This window comes from Alnus glutinosa, chromosome 4, assembly GCF_958979055.1.
Source record: "Alnus glutinosa chromosome 4, dhAlnGlut1.1, whole genome shotgun sequence".
Classification (NCBI taxonomy): domain Eukaryota; kingdom Viridiplantae; phylum Streptophyta; class Magnoliopsida; order Fagales; family Betulaceae; genus Alnus; species Alnus glutinosa.
Genome location: NC_084889.1, coordinates 32427186 through 32441435, shown reverse-complemented (window position 1 = coordinate 32441435; position 14250 = coordinate 32427186). Strand labels below are relative to the sequence as shown.

General features: G+C 31.6%; 1 protein-coding gene across 2 annotated transcripts; it reads left to right on the top strand.

The window, feature by feature from the left end:
* Positions 1–1572: 1572 nt before the first annotated feature.
* LOC133865219 (uncharacterized) lies at positions 1573–4616 on the top strand. Of its 2 annotated transcripts, XR_009899671.1 has the most exons (4): positions 1573–1670; positions 3445–3530; positions 3638–3850; positions 4399–4616. XR_009899671.1 is itself a non-coding variant. In XM_062301582.1 (3 exons), exons 1-3 carry the CDS (start codon positions 2979–2981, stop codon positions 4579–4581), a joined length of 948 nt encoding a protein of 315 aa, XP_062157566.1. In that variant the 5' UTR covers positions 2401–2978; the 3' UTR covers positions 4582–4616. The 2 variants fall into 2 exon arrangements, 1 of the variants encoding a protein (XP_062157566.1); XM_062301582.1 differs by lacking the exon at positions 1573–1670 and having other exon boundaries at positions 2401–3530.
* The last annotated feature ends 9634 nt before the right edge of the window (positions 4617–14250 follow it).

The following is a 14250-nucleotide window of genomic DNA, read 5'->3' as shown; positions in this document are numbered from 1 at the left end:
TCAACTCATTTAACTAATTTGGTAAAAAATGTGTAATTATTGCGTCATAAATATGTTATAAACGGGTTGATGAGTCATAAATGTGTCATAAACAGGTTGGTGGATCATTAACGAGTCATAAACGTGTCATAAACGGGTTGACGGGTCATAAACGGGTTATAGCCTAAACTCAAACCCTATATATTCATGTCGTGTTCGTGTTGAATTCGCGGGTTGTATCAAAATTGCCAAGCCTAGAGACAAATATGTCAATAAGCACAATCTAGCCTTTAGGGCTAATTTGTAATTGTAGATGTAGGTGTCTAAAATGCACCGAACCACTAATAATTCCTTGTATTATCTTCTCTCTCTTGCTTCCGCCTTTATTACTCTATTTTAAATTTCATCAAACTTGCAAAATCACAATGTCAAACGCATTTTAAATATTGCTCGCGATCTTTGAGAAGATTGTGCAACCCGAGGCAGAATTTGTTTTCTTTTTCTTATACTGCTTTTACTGGGCTTCTTGGGAACTTTCTCCTCAAGGGAGCAAGTTGAGCAAGTGATGCCATGGTAAAAATATTGTTGGAGGGTGAATGTTTTGTATGATTTATCCACCCTTTCACCAATTTGTCATACATAATAAATTTGTGATGTTTATTTTACAACCTTAGTAACTAGAAATATTATGTTCTTAAATTCTACGTACTTAAAAAGAATCTAAATTAATTTTAGGGGAAGGATTGTGTTAGTGGCAGTGGAGCTATTGTTGTTGTGTCTGCATGGTTTAGTTGAATTAACCAATGCCCTCAATCTATTTTTTTTTTCTTAATTATTTTACCAATTATAAATTATCACATAAATTTGTAAATTACTTTATAATAAAAGTTGTAGTAATATTCTTAAACCAAATCGCAATTTTGTAAAAAAAAAGTTCAATTTTAAACCAAAATGCAGAAAATTAACTATTTGATAAATTCGTTTTTTTAAAAATTGCGATTTAAAAACGCAGAAAACACAGTTAATGGTGTGCTTTTTTGAAAACACATAATTTTAAAGGCTAACCTACAATTTTAAAGGTCAAAATTACGATTTTGTCAAATGTTTAATTATGTTTTTAAAAATCACTTTTTTAAATCGCACATTTTAAAATTGCATTTTTTGAAATCGTAAATCCAAACGGACTAAATATAAAAACTCAAAATATAAATCCAATAAAATTTTGACAACTCAACTAAAAACTCCAAATACAACCAAATATAATACAAATGAAAACATAGGATCTGCCGACCAAAATCCCTATCGGCCAAACAAAAAAAAAAAAAAGTCCGTTTGGTCTTCTGATTGCCAAAACATCCAAAATGCCCAATTGCCAAGACTTGTAGGCTGGGCCTAAAATTTTTTAAAAGGTAAACTTGTAAATATGAGTACACAATCAGGTAAAAGCGTCAATGGCATGAATATATATATATATATATATATATATATATATATATATATATATATATATATATATATATATATTCTTTAAGAAAATGTAGGGTTGAAAAAGACGGCTTATTTACAGTATAAGTTTAGGTAGTCCTCTCCTTCACAAAACAATTTGCCGACGTTCTGAAAATTTCGCGATTTTGCAGCCGCCGTTGAATTTTCTGTTTCTTCTTCTCTCTACCAAACTTGGAAGAAAAAAGGTTTGTCTTCAATTCAATTCCTGTGATTTTATTTAGTTCGGAATAATAGGATGTGTATTTTGCTCCGAATTTTACTGCATGTTGGCCTGTTATTTCGCATTGGCATGTTTGTTCAAATAGTACTAATTCTTGTGTTTTTGAAACCTATATATGGAACTTCAAATTTTCTACCCGTATACTTTCCCTGAAAACATCCTGGAAATTCCCTCCCACTGGCATTCCTGTAATCTGTTTTGTAATCCATTGCAACTTTGGACAATAATTTCCACGTACGCGACCAAATTTGTGTGCAATTGGACCTCGAGATCGACTCCCCAGCCTATGGATCGATCTGCCTCTTGTGCTCTTCATGGATATGGACACGACTAGTAAACTGTTGTTAACCTTTCTCAAGCCACTTTTGGCGAAATCTCTCGGCTTATAATATTTAATATAGACATCAATATATACTGAATGGTTAAAGAAAATCGATCTAGAGTCAAGACATTCAATGCGACACATCCATCAGAGGTAGAATGAAAAAATAAAACCCCATTCTCACTTCTATTTGCTTCTCTCTCATCAACGTATTACGTATCACGTATGTTTTCAGTTTTCTCGTCTGAACCACTATCAAACTGTATCTTCGATCTACCCTTTTTCTTCTTCTTTTTTTTTTAACGATAATTTGCTAATTATCGTGCCAGGACGTCTTTGCTGGTTTGGAGGAAGGTTAATTAATTCAAGCTTATTATGGAACACAAAATTGACCTACTATCAGAATTGCCGGAACCAATTGTAGAACACATCTTATCATTCACCCCCTTGAAAAAAATACTTCAACTCAGTATATTGTCCAAGAGATGGCGAAAGGTCTGGACTTTATTCCCCATTCCGATATTTTATTCAGATTACCATCAGTCATACTTGTACGACATTTCGGGAAACTCTAAAAAGCCAAAAATCAGGATGAACTATGAGGAGTTCAATTATTTTGTGGAGAGAACTTTAGTAAGCAGGTGTAGGCAAAAGCTATGTATAAACAAGTTTGATCTTGAAATTTTGCTCTTGGATGATCCGGATTATGTTGTTGTGACCCGTTGGATTGCCTATGCACTCGAAAGCAATGTAAAAGAGTTGTATCTTGAATTAAAATACTATATCTCTAGTGCTGACGAGTAACGTGACGCTTATCCGATACCTGAGAGTATTCTAAGAGCAAAATCAATAATCTTGTTGAACTTGTCTGGGGGTAAATTGAAGTCGAAGTCATCTCACAGTGATATTAATTTATCTTCTTTGAGAAAGTTGGTTTTGTCGCGGGTTGATATGGATGACCAGATTTTTCCAAGTCTAATTTATAGTTGTCCTGTTTTAGAAGAGTTAGAAATTGGACGATGTTACGGGTTGAAAAATATACATTTGCCAGCATGTCTTCCTAAACTCATGTCCATTAAGCTGCTACTCTGTTATGAAGAACTTGAGAGCTTTGAGATGGAAGCACCAAATCTAAAGAAGCTAGTTTTAAATTCACGCATTGTGACAGACAAATGGTTGCACGGTTTCCTTTCTAAACATCCACTCATTGAGAGCTTGGAGCTTCATTCTTTTTGTATGTTGGAAAGGATTAAGATTTCAAGTGATCGCATGAAGAGTTTGACCATTGATCAATGCATTAATTTGGTTGGAGCTAACATTGTTACTCCTAACTTACGTAGACTTGATTATTGTGGTCATGTTATATCCCTTTCTTCCAACGCTTTTACTCTATCGGAAGTTAGTCTCAAATTTGAAGAAAATACTTCTCTGGATGTTGAAACAATTGAATTCCTCGCAAAGTTAAGTCATCCAAAATTATTGATTTGGAGAGGTCTTGCCAAGGTATTCTAGTTTCTTTTACTTGATTCTCTTTAATCTTGTTACTTTGTATATCAATTATAATCATATATTATAAAAATCTAACATTTGTTTTAATTTACTTTGTAAAGAGTTTGATTGCTCCAAAAGAATTGAGAGAAACGCTACCATCCCCTTTATATAATGTCAAGCAATTGAAGTTAAAGTTGTATGGAGGGAATCCAAGGTATAGAGATGAGGTCATCGAACTTGTAGATGCATTGTTATGGATTTCTCCACTTCTAGAGATTCTTCTTATAGAATGGAAGACAGATGATCTTAAAGATGAGAAAATATCTTTCATGGTACGTATTGCATATGTTCATTTTTGAGAATGTAGAAACTTTCTTTTAAAACTGTTATTTTTTATGATGCTTCGGTTCGTTAGTGTTTCAAAACAAAGCTACTGTAGTAAAAAGTCATTCTTGTAACCATGTCATGTTCATCTTCTATTTTGTCACAATTCATTGATGTGGTAGTTCATAACCAGTAAAATAATCAAACAAAAATATGGCTTATTAAGTTCTCTTAATTATTTCACCAATTATATAAAATGCCGCATTAGTTTGTAAATTATTTTATAATAAAAGTTATAGTACTCCAAGTATTATCTATTATTTTGTATCAACTGTAATTTGACCTTTTGTGGTTCATTCATAGCATGTGACATTAGATGCTAATGGTGGTATTACAATGCGCTAATGAATTTTTTATAATTAAAAAAAAAATTATTCTTCTTGCGATTATGTTTTCGCATTTCTAAATTTAGTTTCAAACACCTTTCTTTCTTTCTTATACTTTTTTTCTAGCATTTTGTATAATGTTCCCAATTGTGTGCATGCTCTTATTTCAGTTCTCTTATGAAGCTCCTATATACAAATCAAAAAATCCAAGTTGTTGCAAATTTCTTCCAGTTCCGTGTTGGCGGCATTGCTTAAAGACTATCAAGATTGATTACTTCGGAAGATATGCATATCTCAAACCTCTAAAGAAATATTTTCATAAGAATGCAGAAATATTAGAGAGCATCTTATAATTTCAAGGACGTAGATGATTTGCAAATGAAAAGATTATGGAAAAATATCTTTTAAAGATTCATAATTCTTTGAAATTGTCTCACTGATTGTGACTTTTTAACCGTCTTATAGAATCTCTTGAGAGTCTTGACTTGATTTTGCTCATGTTTATTTTTACTTTAAATAAACTGTGTTGACGATATAATTTTTGTGTTTGTGATTTGAAAATATGCGATTTGAAAACACGATTTTTTACAATTAAAGTTAAGCATTTGGTAAAATCAGAGTTTGACCTTTAAACTCGCAGTTTAACCTTTAAAAATAAAATTGTATATTTTTAAAACTGCACCGCATTGCTTTCGATTTGAAAACTCAAAAATCATAATTTTTTTTTTTTTAAAAAAAAAAAAAACGCATTTCTAAATGATACATTTTATGCTATTCGATTTGAAATTGTACTTTTAACCTGCAAGAATCGAAGTGTCAAACCCACTCTAAATACGGCTCGCAATCTTTGAGAACATTGTGCAACTCCGGGCAGAATTTGTTTTCTTTCTTATACTGCTTTTACTGGCCTTCTTGGGAACATTCTCGGAGCAAGTGATGCGCATAGAAATGAAGGAGAAAATGTTGGATCAAATTCTATTCAAGGAAATAATATATATATATATATATATATATATATATATATATATATTAAATGTTTTCCTATAAAATGTAGGGTTGAAAAGACGCGACTACAAAAAATTGAAGTTTTAATAACCTTACTTTAGCAATGTGATGCTCAAGTTTCTAAATCTTGAGTTACTAAAATAATTTTAGTAGCGTGAAAATTGTCACCAGGTTACTAAATGGTAACCTGTCATTTTTGCACGTTACTACAATTAGTAACGTGATAAACACTTTTGCAAGTTACTAAATTAAAAAATAATAATAATAAAAGAATGTTTCTAATGTACATTTTAAAAAAAATTATATTATTTTTAGTAACGTGCGTTCACACTTTTAAAAAATTTTTAAAAAAAAATATCAAAAAAAAAAAAAAAAAGAACTGCCGACATTCATGTTACTCGCCAGAAATCGCTCATCAAGGTCAACCAAGTCCGACGCCCATATGCATTTTCCTTTCAAGAAGTTCAAATATTTTCCATCAATGGATGGATCTGGTTTCCCTGTCCCGCTATGGTTAAAGACCCTTTGTTGGATGGAACCACAAGAAGCCCTTCCAATGGTGTGTGCCCTTGCATAACATTTTGCACCATAAGAGTGCTACTAATACTTCTAACCGGACAAAGAGAACATCAAACCCGAACTGAAGCAACAATCCCTTATTGTCTAAATCGAGCATATGACCCAGGTGCCAAATGTTGGGCATGGTCAATCTGCTAGGGAAAAAACAGAGAAAAAAATTAAACTCAAACTCAAAGCCCATTCGGTCCTCTCCCCAAATAACCTCAAAATTTTTTTTACCGGAAAACCCTCAAGAACCCAGCAAAATTTTCCTATACCCATACGGCTTTCTTAGAGATTTTCTACCCAAAAATTCGGTACCCATCAACCGGAATTCAAAATCTGAGAAGTTACTTATCCAAAAATTGGATCCCCGTTGTTTGGGCTCCAGGAAAAATCCCTCTCCGACATCTCTGGCGTCCTCCCCAGCGGCAGCCAACCCACCAGAAACATCTCCCTCTCCCTCTCAGATCTCCCTCTCCCGATCTCTCAATCTCCCTATCTCGGCCTCTCAAAAAAGAAAAATTGAGGGAAAAGAACGAGGTAAGAGGAAGAAGAACGTGCAAAGAATATGTAAGGAGATAAACATTACTCAATCTTGAAGACAAAAAGAAAAAAAAAAAAAAAAAAAAAAAAAAAAAAAAAAAAAAAAAAAAGAAAAAAGTAAAAAGAGTGCTGGTTTTAACTTTTGGGAAGTGGCGCGCAGGACACAAAATTTTTGTTTTTACAGTTTTTTTTTTAATTTAATAGAAAACTGGTTTTACTTTTTTATTTTTCATTTGTTTTGTTTTTAAAAATAAAAAATAAAAAAATTGTTTTCATAATTTTTTGTTTTTTTTAAAGAAAAATATTTTTTTTTTCGTTTTTACTTTTAATTTTTTTTTTTTGTTTTTCTTTAATTTCTTTAATTTGTTTTTAAAGAATAACTTGGCAAATTTTGGCACATTACTAAATAATTTTTATTTAATATTATTATATTATTAATTAACTAAATTCGCACATCACTAAAGAATTTAATTTCAATTTATTTTTATATATATCAAATATAATTGATATAACTCTATCACGATCGATCGAACTAATTAATGCACTATGATTGATCGGATGGTCCATCGATCATATTGTCCTATCATGATTTATCTATCTACTACACTAGGATCGATCGAACCTTCACTGTGTCAAGTCTGGTCAATCACACTCTATCACGATGGTAGATCTGATCAATCATTATAGATCAATAGAATCGATAAATCATCCTATCGATCATGATAGATCAATAGGATCAATAGATCGTTCGATCGATCAAGATATATCAGTAAGATCGATAGATCATCCAATCAATCATGATAGATCCGTAGAATCAATAGATCATCCTATCGATCGTGATAGATAAATAGGATCAATAGATCATTCGATCAATCGTGATAGATAAATAGGATCGATAGATCATCCGATCAATCATGATATATCAATAGGATCGATAGATCATCCGATCGATCGTGATAGATCAATAGGATCAATAGATCATCCGATTAATCGTGATTGATTAATAGGATCGATAGTTCATCTGATCTATCGTGATAGATCAATAGGATCGATAGACCATCCGATCGATCATAGTGCATTAAATTAGTCTGATCGATCATGATAGAGTTTGATCAATTGTAATTGACATAGTGAATGTTCGATCTAACGTGCGATTGATCCTAATAAGTACTAGTTCGATCGATCATGACAGGATCGTAGGATCAATAAAATATCTATCACTAATTAGTGATGTGTCAAATGTAAAACGCCACTAATTCTTTCATTTATTATTTTTTTTCTTCCTCCTCCCGTTACAAAAACACCTACCATTGGATGCCTAATCGATCGTGATACGATCAAATGATTGATCAAACTTGACACAAGTGAATGTTTGATCAAATATCTAATCCATGTTAATGCATAGGTCCGATCTATTGTGACACGAACATCTGATCAATCAAACTTGACATAGTTATCAGTTCGATTTAACGTGCGATTGATCATGACATGATCATAGGATCGATAGAATCATCCAATCAATCCTAGTGTATTACTCTGGTCGAAAAAACCAATTTTTCGAAAAAAGAAACTAAAAAATATATTTTTTAAAAACAAATTAAAAACATAAAAGAAAAACGAAAAAAAAAATTAAATAACGAATTTTTATTTTTTCAAAAAAAAAAAACAAACAAACAAACAAAAAAGCTGCAAATTATGAAATCAATTTTTTAAAAAAATAAAAAATAAAAACAAGACAAGCGAAAAAAGAAAAAAAAAAAAAAAAAAAAAAACCAATTTTCTATTAATGTTTTTTTTTTAAAAAAAAAAAAAAAAGAAAAGAAAAATTAACTGAAAATTAAAAAAAAAAAATCCAATTTTTCAAAAAAATAAAAATAAAAAGTTATTTTTTAAAAACAAAATAAAAAAAATTAAAGAAAAACAAAAAAAAATTAAAAAATGATTTTTGTTTGTAAAAAAAAAACTGAAAATTATGAAAACAATTTATAAAAAAAAAAAAAAAAAAAAAAAAAAAAAAAAAAAAAACAAACAAACAAACAAACAAACAAACAAACGAACGAACGAACGAACGAAAAAGAAAAAAGTAAAATCAGTTTTCTATTAAATTAAAAAAATGAAAAAGAAAATTTTTTCAAAAAATAAAAACTATAAATTAAGAAAGAAAAAAAAAACCAATATATATATATATATATATAACTAATTAAAAAATTAAAAATCTCAACTTTCAGAAAAAAAAAAAAAAAAAAAAAAAAAAAAAAAAAAAAACTCATGATTCGACACTACCCCCACCCCCAAAGTTTGATGATTAAACTTTTTTCTTTTTATTTTTAATTTTTTAATTTTTGTTTTGCTTTTAGAAATATCCTTATCTCTTTGCTGTTCAACTCTTTCTCCTCATTTAGTAACATGAAAAATTTACTATGTTACTAAATATTTAAAATTATATAGATTTTTTTTAAATAATATAATTTTAAATATTTCATAACGTAGTAAATTTTGCACGTTACTAAATTATATTATTTTTTAAAGAAATATATTACGTGCAAGCTTTTGCACGTTACTGAATTCAAAATTCTGCACGTTAACAATTTAGTAATGTGCAAGCTTTTGCACGTTACTAATTCTTGAAAATTATATTATTTTTTTTAAAATCATATTGACATAATATTTAGTAACGTGCAAACTTGTACACGTTACTATTTAGTAACGTGCAAACTTGTGCACGTTACTATTTAGTAATGTGCAAAATTTTCCATGTTACTAAATTAGTAACGTGAAAAATTTTGCACGGTACCAAATGCTCAGTTTTTTGTAGCTAGCTTTAGGCTTATGGCTTATGAAATAATTTGTAAGTGCTTTAGGCTTGATTTACAGCATTGTGTTTGAACAATAACTCTATAACATTACACGTTGGATTAGTCTATAAGATGAACATTATCTTAGCTAGTCTTGTGGTTGGATTAGTCTTCTCTCGAGAATGAATTGATGAAGACTTCAGTTGATGAGTTGGAGTAGGATTCTGAGTTGATGAGGTCTTTATCTCTAACAATTTACAGTATAAGTTTGGTAGTCCTCCACAAAATAATTTGCCCGCGTTCTGAACATTTCACAAGTGTTCTGCAGCCGTTTAAGCTGTGGTTAAAGCTAAAAGATTTTCTCTTTCTTCTTCTCCCTACCAAACTTGGAAGAAAAAAGTTGTCTTCAATCCTTATGATTTTATTTAGTTCAGAATAATAGGATGCATGTGTATTTTGCTCCCAATTTTACTTTTATGGCCTGTTTGTCGTGAGGTTTTAATTTTTTTTTTTTTTTAACGATAATTTGCTGACTAAATTATCGTGTCAGGACGTCTTTGCTGGTTTGGAGGAATGTTAATCAATACAAGCTTATTATATTTGGAGCTATTGACAGACTATCGGAATTGCCGGAACTAGTTGTAGAACACATCCTATCATTCATCACCTTGAAAAAAGTACTACAACTCAGTACATTGTCCAAGAGATGGCAAAAGGTCTGGACTTTATTCCCCATTCTACAATTTAATTCAAAATTGTATGAGTCAAATTTGTACAAGTTCATGCTAGGGTCTATATATGGCAATTTTAGAAGTGTCTACTTACAGAAGATAATCAATCCATAAGGGAGGTATTAAACTAGAAAGTAAAAAAGAACAAGAAAGATATTCACATTCTAGAACCAAATCCTATGATGCAAATTGAAATCCCAATTGAACAAGGAACAAGAACCTAATACTTGGGACATTTTTGAATGAAGCATCCCCATCATAACAAATAGGAATGAATGAAACTAATGACGGCTTCTTTATCCGCTATAAAAAAAGCATTAACAAACGGAGCCGAAAAGATTCGATTACGAACAAAGTATCCCTTCATATCTTGGAATTTGTTGCATTGTCTATGTAAAAAGCATGAAAAGATCTTGAAATTTGTTTCCAATAGGCATGAAAGATTCTATTATACTGTGGCATTTGCCAAGATCGACCTCCTTCATCACCCAACTTGCAGAATCATAATCCCTAATAACAGCACAATTATCTCAACTTTCAAGTATAAAAGCCTTTCGGTGCACTTTTTGCATTCCTTCTATTTGGTCAACAAATTTTGTACCCGCAGCCAAATTTGGTTTGTACGGAATATTGGAAAATTAGGTAAATTTTAGAACCCTTGTGTGTGTGTTTTTAACTTTCTTTTTATATGTATATTTTAAATATTCTTTATTTCTTTATTTTCTCTATTTTCAAAGCCTATGCGGTGTGATTTATTAATTTTCATGCACCAAATGTTACGAAACTTTATGGAAATAGAAGATGATCCATACCATTACTCGTTCCCTCTCCAGAGGAGATCCAACGTTGCTTTCAAATTTGTACCCAGGTAAATTCTGCTTCATCATGAGGTCATCAGGCTCACCACACGTCATGAATGAAGTACATGCATAGATGTAAGCCATCAATTTGAATGAGTTGAATCCCAAGAAAGTGCAAAGCCAAATATTTGCTTCTTATAACAAAAACCAGCCGGCGAGATCAGCACCGGTGGGTTTCATGACGTAATTAACGGCAGCAGCTAGCATAGCAAAACTCCCCCCCTTGGCACACTCTTTTGCATCCAAGACTGGGTTTACCAGATGTGAAAATGGACGCACGAACCAAAGGTTCAAGTTAAACCAAACAACTGGCAAGATTCTTTGAGTGCCTGACATGAGCAATCAGGTTGCAAGAAAACGATCCAAGTTGAGAGTGATATATTAAAATTTAAAAATCATGTAGAGAGAGATCAGAGATGGGACCATTTTCTGATTATATAAATATAAAAGTCTTCTTTTAATTTCCTGCTCTGTGACTAGGAGTGCCTGCAGTTCCCGATGAGGGAGGAAGACGTATTTGTTTGCTTGTTTGAAGAAATATTATAATATGTATAGAGAGAAAGGATTTAAAATGTGGTGTGGGGGAGGGAGAGGAGATAAGGTGGTGCAACCGTACGTGATAATGCAAAGTAAAGATGATGAAGATGATGAAGATGATGAGAAGATCTGTTGTCATCATCTATGCATGCCTTTTGACACGTGAACTCGAATAATCATCACGACTTTATTTTAATTTGTTGCTTTTGACGGTGTACATAATTTGATGTTAACACATGCATGACGATATTTGAGCCACATTATATTTATGAAACTTAATAAAATGGAGAGGGTCATGTTCCGGAAAATTAACATGGACCACGGTAAGTACGTAGCATTAAGGTAACATTAAACTTCCAAGAAGCATAGGCAATTCACCATAGACGAAAAACTGGGGTAAATAATTTGGGAAAAAAAATTACTGAAAATCCAAATCCGCATATCAGATATGTTTGTACGTAGGAATTTCTCAACAATCCAGCCGACTTCAGGGCCAAAACCTATCTTATATATAATTAATTGCCTTTGTATTCATTCATTCATTCATTTAGTCAGCAAATAAGAGAAATTTCTTCTTGAAGAGGTTTGCTTCGCTTCCTTTCTTTTTCGTTTAATTCTTAATATATTTGGAGGTAATTACGGATTTTAATTTGCCGACGGCTTATCAACCCAAAACTTGGAAGCAAAAAGATTTTCTGTTTCTTCTTCTCTCTTCCAAACTCGGAAGAAAAAAGGTTTGTCTTCAATTCCCATGATTTTATTTAGTTCGGAATAATAGGATGTGTATTTTTCTCCCAATTTTACTGCATGTTGGCCTGTTTGTTGTGAGGTTTTATTTTATTTTTTCTTCATTTTCTTGGGTTTTTTTTGGTTTGTTTTAACGATAATTTGCTCGTGCCAGGACGTCTTTGCTGGTTTGGAGGAAGGTTAATTAATTCAAGCTTATATATTATGGAACACAAAATTGACCTACTATCGGAATTGCCGAATCCAGTTGTAGAACACATCCAATCATTCATCCCCTTGAAAAAAATACTTCAACTCAGTACATTGTCCAAGAGATGGCAAAAGGTTTTGACTTTATTCCTCATTCCGCAATTTAATTCAAAATTCTATGATTCAAATTTGTACAAGATTTCGGGCAACAAGAAAAAGCGGAAAATCAAGATAAAGAGTGAGGAGTTCAATTATTTTGTGGAGAGAACTTTAGTAAGCCGTTGTAGGCAAAATCTACGTATAAACAAGTTTAATCTTAAAATTTGGGTCATGGATGAAACGGATTATGTTGTTGCGAACCGTTGGATTGGGTATGCAATCGAAAGCAATGTAAAAGAGTTGAATCTTGGCTTAAATCCTATGTCTATAGCTCTGATGAGGGGCCTGACGAGTATCAGGTGCCTGAGAGTATTCTAAGAGCAAAATCAATAATTTTGTTGAAATTATCTGAGGGTAACTTAAATTTGAAGTCATCTTACAGTGACATTAATTTATTTTCTTTGAGAAAGTTGGTTTTATGGCGAGTTTATATGGATGACCAAATTTTTCCAAGTCTAATTTATGGTTGTCCTGTTTTAGAAGAGATAGAAATTGGACGATGTTACGGGTTGAAAAATATACATTTGCCAGCATGTCTTCCTAAACTCATAGTCATTATGCTGCTCTATAATTACGGACTTGAGAGCTTTGAGATGAAAGCACCAAATCTAACGACGCTAGTTTTAGATTCACCCATTGTGACAGACAAATGATTGCACGGTGTCCTTTCTAAACTTCCACTCATTGAGAGCTTGGAACTTCGTTATTTCTGCATGTTGGAAAAGATTAAGATTTCAAGTGATCACATGAAGAGTTTCACCATTGGTTATTGCACTCATTTGGATGGAGTTAACATTGTTACTCCTAACTTACATACACTCAATTATTATGGTGATGTTATATCCATTTCTTCCAACGCTTTTACTCTATCGGAAGTTAATCTCTACTTTTTGAGTGATACTCCTTTGGATGTTGAAAAGATTGAATTCCTCGCAAAGTTAAGTCATCGGAAATTATTGACTTGGAGTGGTTGTGCCAAGGTATTCTAGCTTCTTTTACTTGATTCTCTTTAATTTTGTTACTTTGTACATCAATTATGATCTTATATTATAAAAATCTAACATTTGTTCTTGTTTACTTTGTGAAGAATATGATTGCTCCCAAAGAATTGAGAGAAATACTACCATCTCCATTATATAATGTCAAGCAATTGAAGCTAAAAGTAGATTATCCACTTGGGAGATATGAAATTATCAAACTTGTGAATGCAATGTTATGAATTTCTCTTTTTCTAGAGATTCTCTTTATAGAATTGGAGTGTCCTGAGATCGAGATAGTTGACAATATATCTTTCAAGTATTGCATATCCTCATTTCTTATAATAATATAGAAACTTGCTCTCAATATTATTATTTTTTTAGGGTGATCTTAGTTGTTTAGTGCTTCAAATAAAGTTACTAAAGTAAAAATTCTTAGTTAAAGCCATTATATTAATGTTATTAAAAAAAAAAAAAAAAACATGTATAATTATAATTATTAATATCATAATTATAATTTTTTCATCATCCTAAACCCCCATCAATTTCGTAAGAGACATCGTCATCCTCTATATCTTTGAGAATCAATCATTTTCTAATCAACCTTCTAATATTTTCTCTACTTTATTTTTTTCTTATACCCTTTTTCTGGCATTTTGTATAGTGTTCCTAACTGTGTGCATGCTCTTATTTCAATTCTCATGTGAAACTCTTGTTTCCAAATCGAAAAATCTAAGTTGTTGCAAATTTCTTCTAGTTCCGTGTTGGCAGCATTGCTTAAAGACTATCAAGATTGATGAGTCCGGAGACTATCAAAATTGATGAGTCCGGAGGGTCTACATACGTCAAAGCTCTAAAGAAACATTTTCATAAAAATGCAAAAATATTAGAGAGCATCCTATAATTTCAAGGACGTAA

What these genes read in the sequence shown, in the direction of transcription:
- LOC133865219 (XM_062301582.1), top strand. Translation starts at nt 2,979, where the DNA reads ATGGATGACCAGATTTTTCCAAGTCTAATTTATAGTTGTCCTGTTTTA. An exon ending in TTTGGAGAGGTCTTGCCAAG is followed by an intron (nt 3,531 to 3,637) that starts GTATTCTAGTTT and finishes TACTTTGTAAAG; the next exon opens with AGTTTGATTGCTCCAAAAGA. An exon ending in ATGAGAAAATATCTTTCATG is followed by an intron (nt 3,851 to 4,398) that starts GTACGTATTGCA and finishes CTCTTATTTCAG; the next exon opens with TTCTCTTATGAAGCTCCTAT.